Source organism: Quercus lobata, chromosome 7 (assembly GCF_001633185.2).
Source record: "Quercus lobata isolate SW786 chromosome 7, ValleyOak3.0 Primary Assembly, whole genome shotgun sequence".
Classification (NCBI taxonomy): domain Eukaryota; kingdom Viridiplantae; phylum Streptophyta; class Magnoliopsida; order Fagales; family Fagaceae; genus Quercus; species Quercus lobata.
The window spans coordinates 40,201,321-40,213,579 of NC_044910.1; the positions used below are offsets into that span (position 1 = coordinate 40,201,321).

At 47.9% G+C, this 12,259-nt stretch overlaps 2 protein-coding genes across 2 annotated transcripts; both read left to right on the forward strand.

Moving 5' to 3' along the window:
* The first annotated feature begins 1,286 nt into the window (after window positions 1-1,286).
* LOC115952043 lies at window positions 1,287-1,667 on the forward strand. Its single transcript, XM_031069135.1, has one exon. The coding sequence runs from the start codon at window positions 1,287-1,289 to the stop codon at window positions 1,665-1,667; it is 381 nt and encodes a 126-aa protein (XP_030924995.1).
* A 630-nt stretch (window positions 1,668-2,297) lies between these two features.
* LOC115952044 lies at window positions 2,298-4,713 on the forward strand. Its single transcript, XM_031069136.1, has 2 exons — window positions 2,298-3,722; window positions 4,129-4,713. The coding sequence occupies exons 1-2, from the start codon at window positions 2,298-2,300 to the stop codon at window positions 4,711-4,713; spliced, it is 2,010 nt and encodes a 669-aa protein (XP_030924996.1).
* Window positions 4,714-12,259: the final 7,546 nt, after the last annotated feature.

A 12,259-nucleotide genomic window follows, 5' to 3' on the forward strand; every position in this document is an offset into this window, starting at 1 on the left:
ACAAAAGCCCATCTTACCAGGGCCTAGCAAACGACGCCATGAGTAAGGCCCTGGACTGCATCTCCCAGTCGCCTTTCATGCGTAGGATAGAGGGGACTGAGCTTCCTCGGTGGTTCCACCAACTAGCTTTTGCTATATATAACGGTCGGTCGGACCCAGTAGAGTACATAAGCCAGTTTAACCAGAGGATGGCCGTCCATTCCAATGACGAGGCGTTGATGTGCAAAGTGTTTCCGTCCAGCTTGGGACCCATGGCGATGAGATGGTTCGATGGCCTCAAGCCAAACTCCATAAACTCTTTTAAGCAGCTGACACAGGCTTTCGGTTCTCGCTTCATAACTAGCAGCAGAGTCTCTCAACCCCTAGATTCCCTCATGTCCTTGTCTATGCGAGAAGGAGAAACCTTGAAGGCCTACTCAGACAAATATTGGGAAATGTATAATGAGATAGAGGGAAATTACGATGACATCGCCATTAACACATTCAAGAGGGGCCTGCCGACAGAGCATGGTTTAAGAAAGTCCCTGACTAGGAAACCGGTCACTAGCGTGCGCCAACTCATGGACAGAATCGACAAGTACAAGAGAGTCGAAGAAGACCAACAGATGGTAAAGGGCAAAGTGAAGGTTGTCCCTCAGGAGAGGAGGGACTTCAGGTCGGACCGCTTTAACAATAGTAACCGGCCGAGAAGGGATTGCTCGGAGCAGTCTGGATCCACAGGGGCACAAGCAGTCCATGCTGTGTTCTAAGAACCATTACATAAGATCATAGAGAAAGGGAAGAATGAACCATTCTTTCAATAGCCGAGCAGGATGGCAGGCGACCTCGTGAAACGTAACCAGAATCTATATTGCGAGTATCACCAAGAGCAGGGCCACACCACCGATGATTGCAAGAATCTGAAAAATCACTTGGACCGGCTGGTTTGAGAGGGGAAGTTGAGACATCTGTTGCATCACCCTGTTGGATGGCAGGAGCAGTCGAACATCGAAATAAGGCAAAGCACATTGAAACCACCCATTGGCACGATAAATGTCATTCTCACCGCATCAGGAAGGACCGGCTCCCATCCTTTCAGAGTAATGTCGGTAGATCGGCTCCCCGCCAAAGCTGACGACCGGGAGTCCAAGAGGGCTAGAGGGATGGCCATGCCCCTAATCGGATTCTCGGATGAGGACAAACCAGGAACCCTCCAACCCTACGACGATGCCCTGGTCGTCATGCTCAAGATTGGGGGATATGACGTGAAGAGGGTGCTAGTCGATTAGGGCAGCGTTGTGGAAGTAATGTATCCCGACTTGTACAAGGGGCTGAAGCTGAAACTAGAGGACCTGACAGCATACGACTCCCCTTTAGTGAGTTTCGAGGGAAAAACCGTCACTCCGAAAGGCATGATTAGGCTGCCTATACAAACAGGCTCGGATGTAGTGGAGGTGGACTTCATAGTGGTAGACGCATACTCCCCCTACACCGCCATCGTAGCCAGACCGTGGCTTCACGCCCTAAGGGCTGTGTCATCAACCTTACACCAAAAGGTGAAGTATCTGTCGGAGGGTCGAGTGAAAGAAGTAATAGAGAACCAGGCCATGGCCCGGCAATGTATGGTGTCAGCCATCTCGCGACGACCGAGTACTGAGCCCTCCACCTCAGCCGAGAATGGCTTATAGCAATTAACGACCCTGGCCCTAGCCTCGGGTAGTGAGGGACCTACCAAGGAAGCGAGTTGTGAGGATTTGGAGAAAGTTCTTATAGGCTCCGACCCGGAAAGATTTTTTTAGGTCGGCTCAGAACTACGGCCCCAAGAGAAGGAAACACTAATTGACTTTCTCAGACAGAATGTGGACGTGTTTGCATGGGACGCCTACGAGGCTCCGGGGGTCGATCTGGATTTCATTTGCCACCACCTTAATGTTAGCCCGGCCGTAACACCTAAGAAGCAACCTCCTCGGCGACCGTCGAAAGAGCATACAGATGCGGTGAGAGAGGAGGTTATAAAATTGAAGAAAGTAGGGGCTATCAAGGAGGTATTCTACCCCGAATGGCTAGCCAACACAGTCGTGGTGAAGAAGAAGAGTGGGAAATGGTAGGTCTGCATGGACTTCACAGACCTAAATAAGGCCTGCCCGAAGGATCCTTTCCCTATGCCGCGGATAGACTGATTGGTGGATTCGACCGTGGGATACCCTCGAATGAGTTTTTTGGACTCCTTTCAAGGCTACCATTAGATACCCCTGGCTACCGAGGACCAAGAAAAAACGGTTTTTGTCACCCCTGTTGGAAACTACCATTACAAGGTAATGCCCTTTGACTTGAAGAATGCCGGGTCGACCTACCAGAGGATAATGACCAGGATGTTTGAACTACAGATGGGTAAGAGCATCGAAGTCTATATAGACGACATGGTGGTGAAGAGCAAGTTAGTGCCCAATCACGTCAAAGACCTCGACGATGTCTTTGGAATTCTGAGAAAGTACAGGCTGCGCCTGAACGCGTCCAAGTGTTCATTCGGAGTGGGGTCAGGAAAATATTTAGGTTACATGGTGACCCATAGAGGCATTGAAGTCAGCCCCGACCAAATTAGAGCTATCCATAGCTTGCAGCCTCCTCGGAACCCTAAAGAGGTCCAAAAACTCACTGGCATGCCTGCCACCTTAAACCGTTTCATCTCCCACTCGGCAGACAGGTACAGGCCTTTCTTCCTCTTATTAAACAAGTGGAAAGACTTCAAGTGGACTGAAGAGTGCGCCTTAGCCTTCCAGCAGCTTAAGGAATACCCGACTCGGCCATCAATCATGTCTAGTCCTGAAACCGACGAGGTACTATTCGCCTATATTGCGGTAACCCCTCACGCAGTGAGTTTACTGCTGATCCGAGAAGACAACGACACACAACAGCCCGTCTACTACGTAATCAAATCGTTGCACGAGGCAGAGATCCGTTACCTCCCCTTCGAAAAGGCCGTCCTGGCAATCGTGCAAGCCACGCGAAAGCTCCCCCACTATTTCCAGGCACATACCGTTGTTGTACTAACCCAACTTCCGCTCAGATCAATACTCCGGAGTGCCAACTACACGGGTAGAATAGCAAAGTGTGGGACGATTCTGGGCGCCTTCGACATTAGGTACATGCCTCGCACCGCTGTGAAGGGTCAGGTTCTTGCAGATCTGGTAGCTGAGTTTGCAGAACCCACACTAGAAGGAGGAGGAGGGCCACTAAATCCAGACGGGAAATTGATCGGTACAGTCTCTCAGCAAGAACCCACTTGTTGGAAAGTACACGTTGACGGCGCGGCCAACCAAAGGGGCTCAGGGGTGGGGCTCATCCTAGTTTCCCCTGAGGGGATTACCATCAAAAAATCGTTAAGGCTGGACTTCTCCGCCACGAATAACGAAGCAGAGTATGGGGCATTATTGGAAGGAATGTCAATGATCCAGAAACTGGATGGGAAATCCATAAACATGTTCTCAAACTCAAGACTTGTCGTGGGACAAGTAAATGGGGAATTGGAGGCGAGGGATGAAAGAATGCAAGAGTACCTAGTCCAAGTCAAGCGCTTGCGGGCGCATTTCGATCACTTCAATCTAGTGCACGTGTCTAGGAGCGAGAACACCCACGCTGACTCTCTTGCAACGCTCGCCACCTCTTCGGCTCAACCACTTCCTCGGGTCATACTCGTAGAAGATCTATACAGCCCAACGATGGCGAGAACCGACTTAGTACGGGTTCACAGCGTCAGGGCAGGCCTTGCTAGATGGATCCTTTAGTACTATTCTTAAAGAACGACACCTTACCAGAAGATAAGAATGAAGCCGACAAGATTAGAAGAAAGGCTTCTCGATTCTGGCTGTCCGAGAACTCCAAACTGTATAAGCGCTCATTCTCAGGACCGTACTTGCTATGCGTGCACCCAAATGCCACTGAACTTTGCACGAAGGAATTTGTAGAAGTCATACGGGGGGTAGGTCCCTATCCCATAGGGCCATAACGCAAGGTTATTGGTCGCCGAGCATGCAAAAAGAGGCACAGGAATATGTGAAGAAGTGCGACCAATGCCAAAGGTTTGCCCCGAATATACATCAACCAGGCGGAACCCTTAATCCGTTGTCCAGCCCTTGGCCATTCGCGTAGTGGGGCCTGGACATCCTAGGACCATTTCCTAAAGCAGTGGGGAACAAAAGGTTTCTTCTTGTCGACACAGATTATTTCACAAAATGGGTCGAAGCTGAGCCACTGGCAAACATTAAAGACGTTGATGCCAAGAAATTTGTTTGGAAAAATATCGTCACCAGGTTCGGAATCCCTCACACCCTAATCTCGAACAACGGTTTCCAATGTGATAGTAAAGCTTTCAGAAGATATTGTAGCGAGTTGGGAATTGCCAATAGGTACTCCACACCGGCTTACCCACAGGGGAATGGGCAGGCTGAAGCCATCAATAAAACCATAGTAAATGGGTTGAAAAAGATGTTAGATGACGCGAAAGGAAGGTGGGTAGAAGAACTGTCCCATGTCTTGTGGACGTACCGCACCACGCCATGCAGGTCCACAGGGGAAACCCCCTTTTCGATGACCTATGGAGCTGAGGCTGTTATTCCTCTAGAGACAAATTTCCTAACACTGAAGACCAGCTCATTCTGCGCCAATGCTAACAACGGACTGCTGGAAAAAAGCTTAGACTTTATCGAGGAAATAAGGGAGAGTGCAATGATCTAACTTGCCTACTACCAGCAGAAGCTCAAGCAAGGTTACGATGCCAAGGTGAAGCTAAGGCCCCTAGCACCCGGGGATCTGGTATTGAGGAAGGTCCTAGGCAATGCAAGAAATCCCGTGTGGGGAAAACTCGGACCAAATTGGGAAGACCCATATCGTATCACCTCAGTGGCCGGCATAGGGGCCTATTTTTTAGAAGATTTGGACGAACATGTAGTGCCACGCCCTTGGAATGTAAATAACCTGAAAATGTACTACTATTAATGAAAGTTTGTAATTCTTGGCGCCACATTATTGTGCAATTTCATCTAAGTGTTAAACAGAACCCAAGTCCTGCCTGGCTCCTCGGACCACTGGCTTGGGGGAAATTAACTACTTTGTGCAATTTCATCTAAATGTTAAACAGAACTCAAGTCCTGCCTGGCTCCTCGGACCACAGGCTTGGGGGAAATTAACTATTGTATACAATTTCATCTAAGTGTTAAACAGAACCTAAGTCCTGCCTGGCTCCTCGGACCACAGGCTTGGGAGAAATTAACTAGTGTGCAATTTCATCAAAGTGTTAAACAGAACCCAAGTCCTGCTTGGCTCCTTAGACCACAGGCTTGGGGGAAATTAACCAGTGTGCAATTTCATCTAAGTGTTAAACAGAACTCAAGTCCTGCCTGGCTCCTCGGACCACAGGCTTGGGGGAAATTAGCCTCGATGCAGTTTTATCTAAGTGTTAACTATCATTTTTTCTCATGCATTCATTCACGCTTAACCATATTGCTTAAATTTCGAATGACATTTGGCTCTTAGCAGTTAGTAGCATAACAGAAATTCATTCATAACAAAGTCAGAAAAGGAAGCAATGAAACAAGATTCAAAGGAGAAATAATATCATTCATTGGGCTCCAAAATGCGTTCTTTTACAAACATTAGCAAAATAAAGAGATAAAAGATTAAAAAAAAAAAAAAAACAACTACAAGTAAACTCCTACACTAATGTCCTAAACTTTATCTTGGGCAGAACTCTTTGCAGGGACCTCTGCCTCAGGGTAATCACCTCCTGCCTTGGGCTCAGGTACGGCCTCCTTAGCTTGCGCGACAACGTCCCTTATTGTGAGGGTGTCCTCAGGCGACTTGTCCTTTTGCAAGTGGCTGCATCTCCTCGACTTCAGGTATGAGGGAATCCGAAGTAGTGACCTTAGCAGAGAGGGACTCTTCAGGAGGAACTGAGCCCGGAATCTCACGAATATCTTCAGGAAAGAAGATATTCTCAATCTTCCTTAGGTCAGAGTCCATAGGAACTGCCGCTCGGTCCAAGGCAACCCCCCAAGACATGGTAATGTAGTCCTTACATACCGTAGCCACCTCCTCGGTCAGCCTGGCCTCGGTATCTGCCACTCCACGCTCGTAGGAGGCCACCACCACAGCCTCAACCGCCTCCCTGGCCAAGCAAGCCACCTCTTTTGTCTTTGATAGCTTGGCCTTAAGGTCCAGGACCATCTGCTTCTCGGTCGCAAGGTTTATTTCGGACAGATGAAGCTGTTGGTGCATGTCCTCAGCCTGCTTGGTGGTGGTCCTAAGTCCGACCTCAGCACTGTCACGGGCCTTCAGCGCCTCCTTTATTTCCGTATTCAGGCAATCCTTTTCCAGCCTGAGGACACCAGTAGCCTCCTCTGCGGCGAGGTGGGACTGAACCTCAGTATTCAGATCTTCACGAGACTTCTTAGCCCACTCCTCAGCTACAAAAATTTGTTGAGTGACCTGCGTGGGAGTAATGGAAGATTGATTAAAAGAAAAATAACAGATAGACAGGTGCGGAATAAAGAAACTGAATAAGGAAGAGTCTTCGTTTACCATGGCCATATCATTCTTCAGCGACATAAAGAGATCTGGTTACCGAGTAGCTCGGAGCCCCTCCATGTCACGAGGCAGGAGAAGGGGCTACTGCAAGGCCTTAGCCAGATAAGACGCCTGTCCTCGTTGGGACTCCCACAGAGTCGCGTCCCACGAGATAGGGGCGTTGTCCAACTCTAGGCGTGGGGACCAGGTCCGCTACTCCCTCCTCATAGCCGTTTCATCTCGACTATCAATAGATCTTGTTCTTTTTTCCTTGGGCTCTTTGCCCTTCTTCTGTTGTTTAGCCTTTTCAGGGCCGACCTCGCCCTCTTCCAACTCTTCCACTGGTCTCTTCCGCCTCAAGTTGGGAAAAGGTTGCAGTGCTGGGTCAGTTGTGGGGGGAAGAGGAGGAGGAAGCTTAGATGTAGCATGTTCCTTGGGGGCATCCCTGGAAGACTGCCCCTTGTTTCTATTGGACAGGAGGCCTCTGAGACCAGACCTTGGCTTCAAATCCATGTCCTCTTCTTCAACCTCTTGGCTAGTGTCAACCTGAGCAATTACCAAGCCAAGGGTGGGAGCCACCGAGGAATGGTCTATGTCCGAGTCGGAGTCCGAGAGCTCTACAGGCCTGGTTGGTACCTCTCCCTCCTCGGCGAAGCGGAATTGGTCAATTTGAGCCTCGAGATATGAGTGCGAGGAATCAGCTCCTTCTCTTGGGAAAACTGCCTCTGGAAGAACGCACTGAACAGGCAATTGGACGGGAGGTAGGTCTCTCCAAGTAAGAAAGCCTGGTATAGAAACGTCGATGCAAGCTAATCAGGACTTCCAGCCCTGATGGCTTGATCGGCATCCACTAAAGCACGTGAAAGGGGCTCATAGTCCAAGATAAGAGGAGCGGCACGTAGTTGCCCGTCCTCACTCACAAAGATTTCAGACCTTAGGAGGAAGTTGAGGGCCTAGACGTTGACCAAACTTAGCCACAGAGTTGTTTGTTCTTTGTCTGCAAAAACCCAAAGGAAGAGTTACGTTAGTCCGAGGAGGCAAATAATTAAAGCTAAAACTGAAATAAGGAAGAGAAAACTCGAGACTAAGATCCCCTCCAAGGGATCTGACCCTACAGTGCCTCACCTGGTGTTCCCGCCCTAACTGGGCAGTGAAGACTGTCGTGCCATGCTCCGGAGACAATCAAAAGGTCGTCCTTCAAGCCTTTGTTGGACTTGGGAAGGCAGGATATCAACCTCACCTCGTCGGACCTAGATTTCAGGTAATACGACTCGTTGAGGCAATGACATTCATATAGGTGAACTACATCGTGCCATGAGAGGCCGAGGTTCATCTGTTCGTTCAGAGCGTTTACGCACCCTAGGATTCGGAACATGTTCGCGGCGCACTGGTGGAGGGCCAGCCTATGACCACGCAAATAATCCCTAGTTATTCTCCCCATAGGGATCGTCATTCCTCCCTCTATGAAGGCTATCATTGGAATGGCAACCTGCCCCGTCTTTCTCTTGGTTAAGACCTCGTCCAAAGAGCAATATTCTAGACCTACTCCCGGCAAGATACGATATTTGGCCTTGAAGCCTTCCATACTAGCCGGAGAGTCTACCAGTTTCTTAAGCTTACCCATCCCACTAACCTTAGGCAACGCGAAGAAGGTTTACTTAAGGAAGAAAGCCGGGAAAGGCAACGGAAGGGAAATGAGCACTTACGGGAGCGAAGATCCTAAACCTCTCGAACTTGTGAAGAGCTCGCCGGGAATCTTCAAGGGAGTGTCTGTGGAGTTTTGAATGCTTTACAGAAGAAAGTGTTGGAGTGCTCTAGGACGCTTGGGTGCTTTTTCAAAAATGGAAGTAAGTTCCCTTGGAAATCTTATATAGCGGGGAGAAACTGAATGGGTCTACTCCCGCCCAGAGAATTGGGAAAGTATCAACCGTTGATCAGGTGCCCCACTGTTGGATTCAAAGGACATAAAGCCGCCTAGCACAATAATTAGTGCCTTGTGAGTTACGAAATGCCATTAACAGTAATGAGGCACGTGGGGTTGTACCTCCACGCGTGTAAAACAAGGATTTACAATAAGTGACCCCATAAGTGTCAAAATCCCACCTTTTCTTCTCGGATAAGAGGGAAAGAGCCGGAATTTTGAGGGGTTATTGTAGAGGTAAAGTCCCCAGATCATACAATGGGCCTTGGGCCCCATATAGAATTCGACCACGTCCGAGGAGAAGGTGTGGGCACCAAAAGGGCTCCCGGCCCAATTCTTATGGGCCCAAACTTGTTTAAAAGGCAGCCCGAGGAGGAATGTCTCCTCGGTTGTACTAAGTATGACTCAAACATTCCTCCTCGGACGTACCAAGTATGGCTCAAACATGCACCCTACCAGCAATAAAGATTCGCTCCAACGAATATTAGTAGCAGGGATGAGTCCCACAAGCTCGTAAGAGGGAAGAAAGTATAGGATATCAATGGAGAGACTACAGCTGCCACATTAAATGCATGGCAGCTACTTTTCTGGCCGCATTAATGTGGAGAGGACTTGCGAACAGTGTTACCTTGGCTACTACAACTCACAGAAAGATGGGGGAGATGTCCGCTGGGACGAGCACTCAAGTGAAGATCCAGATGATCAACAAGTGTAAGGTTCTGATGACTTCAAGGGGGCTATATAAGAGAGGGGAGTCCCCATGAAGAGGGGGACCAAAAAAAAAGGAGGAACTTAGAACAAAAGAAGAAGAGAAGAACCATAGCCTTTGATCAGAGACAGAGATACACCCCATATGTTTCCTCGAACCGTATATCTAATGGACATGAAGGAGATTTTTCTTATTTTCGATTGTTGTATGGCCCAAAATTAACTAGCACGCACTTCGTTAGGGCTTAGTTCTGTAACCCACTCTTTACAAATTCATTGTATAGGGCTCCTTGGGCCAAAACCCCATAACTGTTGGGCCTGGGCCCCGAACTGTGACCCTACAACTTCCAACGTCCCAACTTTTATTTTACAATACAACACATTAAAATTATATATTTACACAATAAAATAATATATTTCAAAACATAAATAAAAGCCAGCACGGAGAGAGAGACAGAGATTGAGACGTGAAAGAGAGTGGGAGGAGAGAGGATTGAATAAAAAAAATATTACTTCTTTTTACAATTATGTTACAGTACCATCACAAAGAGGCCCTCTCGATAGACGAAACTGATGATAAGATACCTATTGTTGCATTCACTAATGGTCTGAGGAAGGGGAAGTTTTTGTTCTCCTTATACAAAACGACCCAAAGACCATGTCAGATATACTTTATCAGGCTACTAAGTATATAAAAGTAGAAGACGCACTACTAGCCCGAGAGGAGAAACCTAAGAAGAGGGAAAGGCAAGAAGATGCGTGGTTGGACAGGGGATAGAAGATGACTAGAACCAAAGATCAACGGGAGGATAGGCACTCCAAGCCCCCCACTGGAAGGTTCATCAACTTCACCCCGCTGACTGCCCCAATTGATTAGGTATTATACAGATCAAGGACGATACGACCTTGGCATGGCCTAGCAAGTTGAAGGGAGATCCTAGCAAGAGGTCCAGAGACAAGTATTGTCATTTTCATCGGGATCATGATCACGACACATCTGAGTGCTATAACTTAAAGCAGCAGATTGAAACCCTTAGGAAACTACAACGATTTGTCAGCAAAGAAAAGGTGGACCCACCATAGGAGCAGGCTGCAAAGAGGGATAACGAGCGCCCCAAGCCACCACTAAGAAACATAAGGATGATTGTAGGGAGCACCACAGCTTTCGGTTCGTCCAGAAAGGCACGTAAGACTTACCTAAGGATGGTTCAGAGCATCCAGCTGATGGATTTCATTCCCAAGATGGCACAGGTCGACAACCCCATAATTGGGTTCTCAGAGGAAAATGCTCGATGTCTCCACCACCCATATGATGATACACTCTTTGTTAGCATATAGGTAGGGGATTACAACACACACCGGGTCCTAGTTAATAATGGAAGCTCTACTGATATCCTTTATTACCCAGCATTCCAACAGATGAGGATTGAGAGAGAACAGCTCGTATCGACCAATACACCACTTGTAGGGTTTGGAGGAATGAAAGTATACCCCTTTGGTGCGGTCACATTACCCGTGACGGTTGGTGATTACCCTCAACAAATTACTAAAGATGTTACATTCCTTGTCGTCAATTGTTCCTCTACTTACAATGCAATACTGGGTCGTCCTACCCTCAATTCATGGAAAGCTGTAACTTTGACCTATCACCTAATAATCAAGTTCCCCACCGAGTACGGAGTAGGGGAGGTATGTGGAGACCAAGTGGTAGCACGTGAGTGCTACATAGCGATGTTAGAAATGGACGACCATTTGTAGACTATGAACATAGAAAAGCAACGAGCAGTTGTAGAGCCCGTTGAGGGATTAGAAGAGATACTTCTTGATAACTCCAGACCAAAGCGAACAACCAGGAACGGCACCCTCGCCAGTCCCCCAATCCATCAAGCACTCATGACATTCCTGAGAGAGAACCAAGATGTCTTTGCCTGGAGCCACAAAGACATGCCCGGGATTGACCATTCAGTCATGGTTCACAAGTTAAATGTATCACCCTCTTTTCCCCCTATCCGACAAAAGAAACGAGTGTTCACCCAAGAGCGAGACAAGGCTATTGTGAAAGAAGTTCGCAAATTGCAGGAAGTCGAGTTCTTAAGAGAAGTATACTACCACGACTGGCTGGCCAACGTGGTAATGGTCAAGAAAGCCAATGGAAAGTGGAGGATGTGTGTAGATTTCACGGATTTAAATAAGGTGTGCCCCAAAGATAGCTACCCACTCCCATAGATCGACGTTCTGGTGGACTCAACAGCAAGACACCAGTTGTTGAGCTTTATGGATGCATTTTCTGGTTATAACCAGATCAAGTTGGACAAGGCTGATGAGGAGAAGACTTCGTTCGTCACCATCCAAGGCCTCTTCTACTATAAAGTGATGCCATTTGGTCTCAAGAAAGCGGGCAAAACGTATCAGAGACTCATGAACAAAATGTTTGCACATCAGATTGGGAGGAAAGTCCAAGTCTACATGGAAGACATGCTAGTGAAAAGTCGACGGGAAGATGACCATTTAGACAACCTCAAGGAGACTTTCGATACCCTCCGCTCTTACAACATGAAGCTCAATCCAAGTAAATGCGCATTTGGAGTAACGGCTGGAAAATTCCTAAGATTCATAGTGTCTCAGAGGGGCATTGAAATCAACCCAAACAAGATCCAGGCCATAATGGAGATAGCACCACCTAGGAACATAAAAGAAGTGCAAAGTCTCAACGGCAAGGTAGTGACACTGAATAGGTTTGTGTTAAGGGCAACAAACAGATGCCTGCCTTTCTTCTGCACAATGAAGAAATCCTTTGAGTGTATGGCCAAGTGTCAACAAGCATTCAAGGACCTAAAGGCATATCTCTCCTCCCTGCCATTGCTAAGTCCTTCTAAAAATGAAGAAGAGTTACTTCTTTACCTGGCCGTCTCCCTAGCTGCCGTCAACATAGCCTTGGTCAGAGAAGAAGACCGAGTGTAGAAGCTCATATACTACACTAGCAGAGCACTCTGAGGCACAAAAGAGAGGTACTCATGGAGAAGCTAGCTTTCGCCTTAGTAACCGCAGCTTGCAAGCTCAAACCATATTTCCAGGCACATACGGTGATTG

Bases quoted from the DNA above. Each gene is read 5' to 3' on its own strand.
- LOC115952043 (XM_031069135.1), top strand. From the start codon at position 1,287: ATGTATCCCGACTTGTACAAGGGGCTGAAGCTGAAACTAGAGGACCTG.
- LOC115952044 (XM_031069136.1), top strand. From the start codon at position 2,298: ATGCCCTTTGACTTGAAGAATGCCGGGTCGACCTACCAGAGGATAATG. The intron at 3,723-4,128 runs GTTCACAGCGTC...CCATTCGCGTAG, and splicing joins CGAGAACCGACTTAGTACGG to TGGGGCCTGGACATCCTAGG.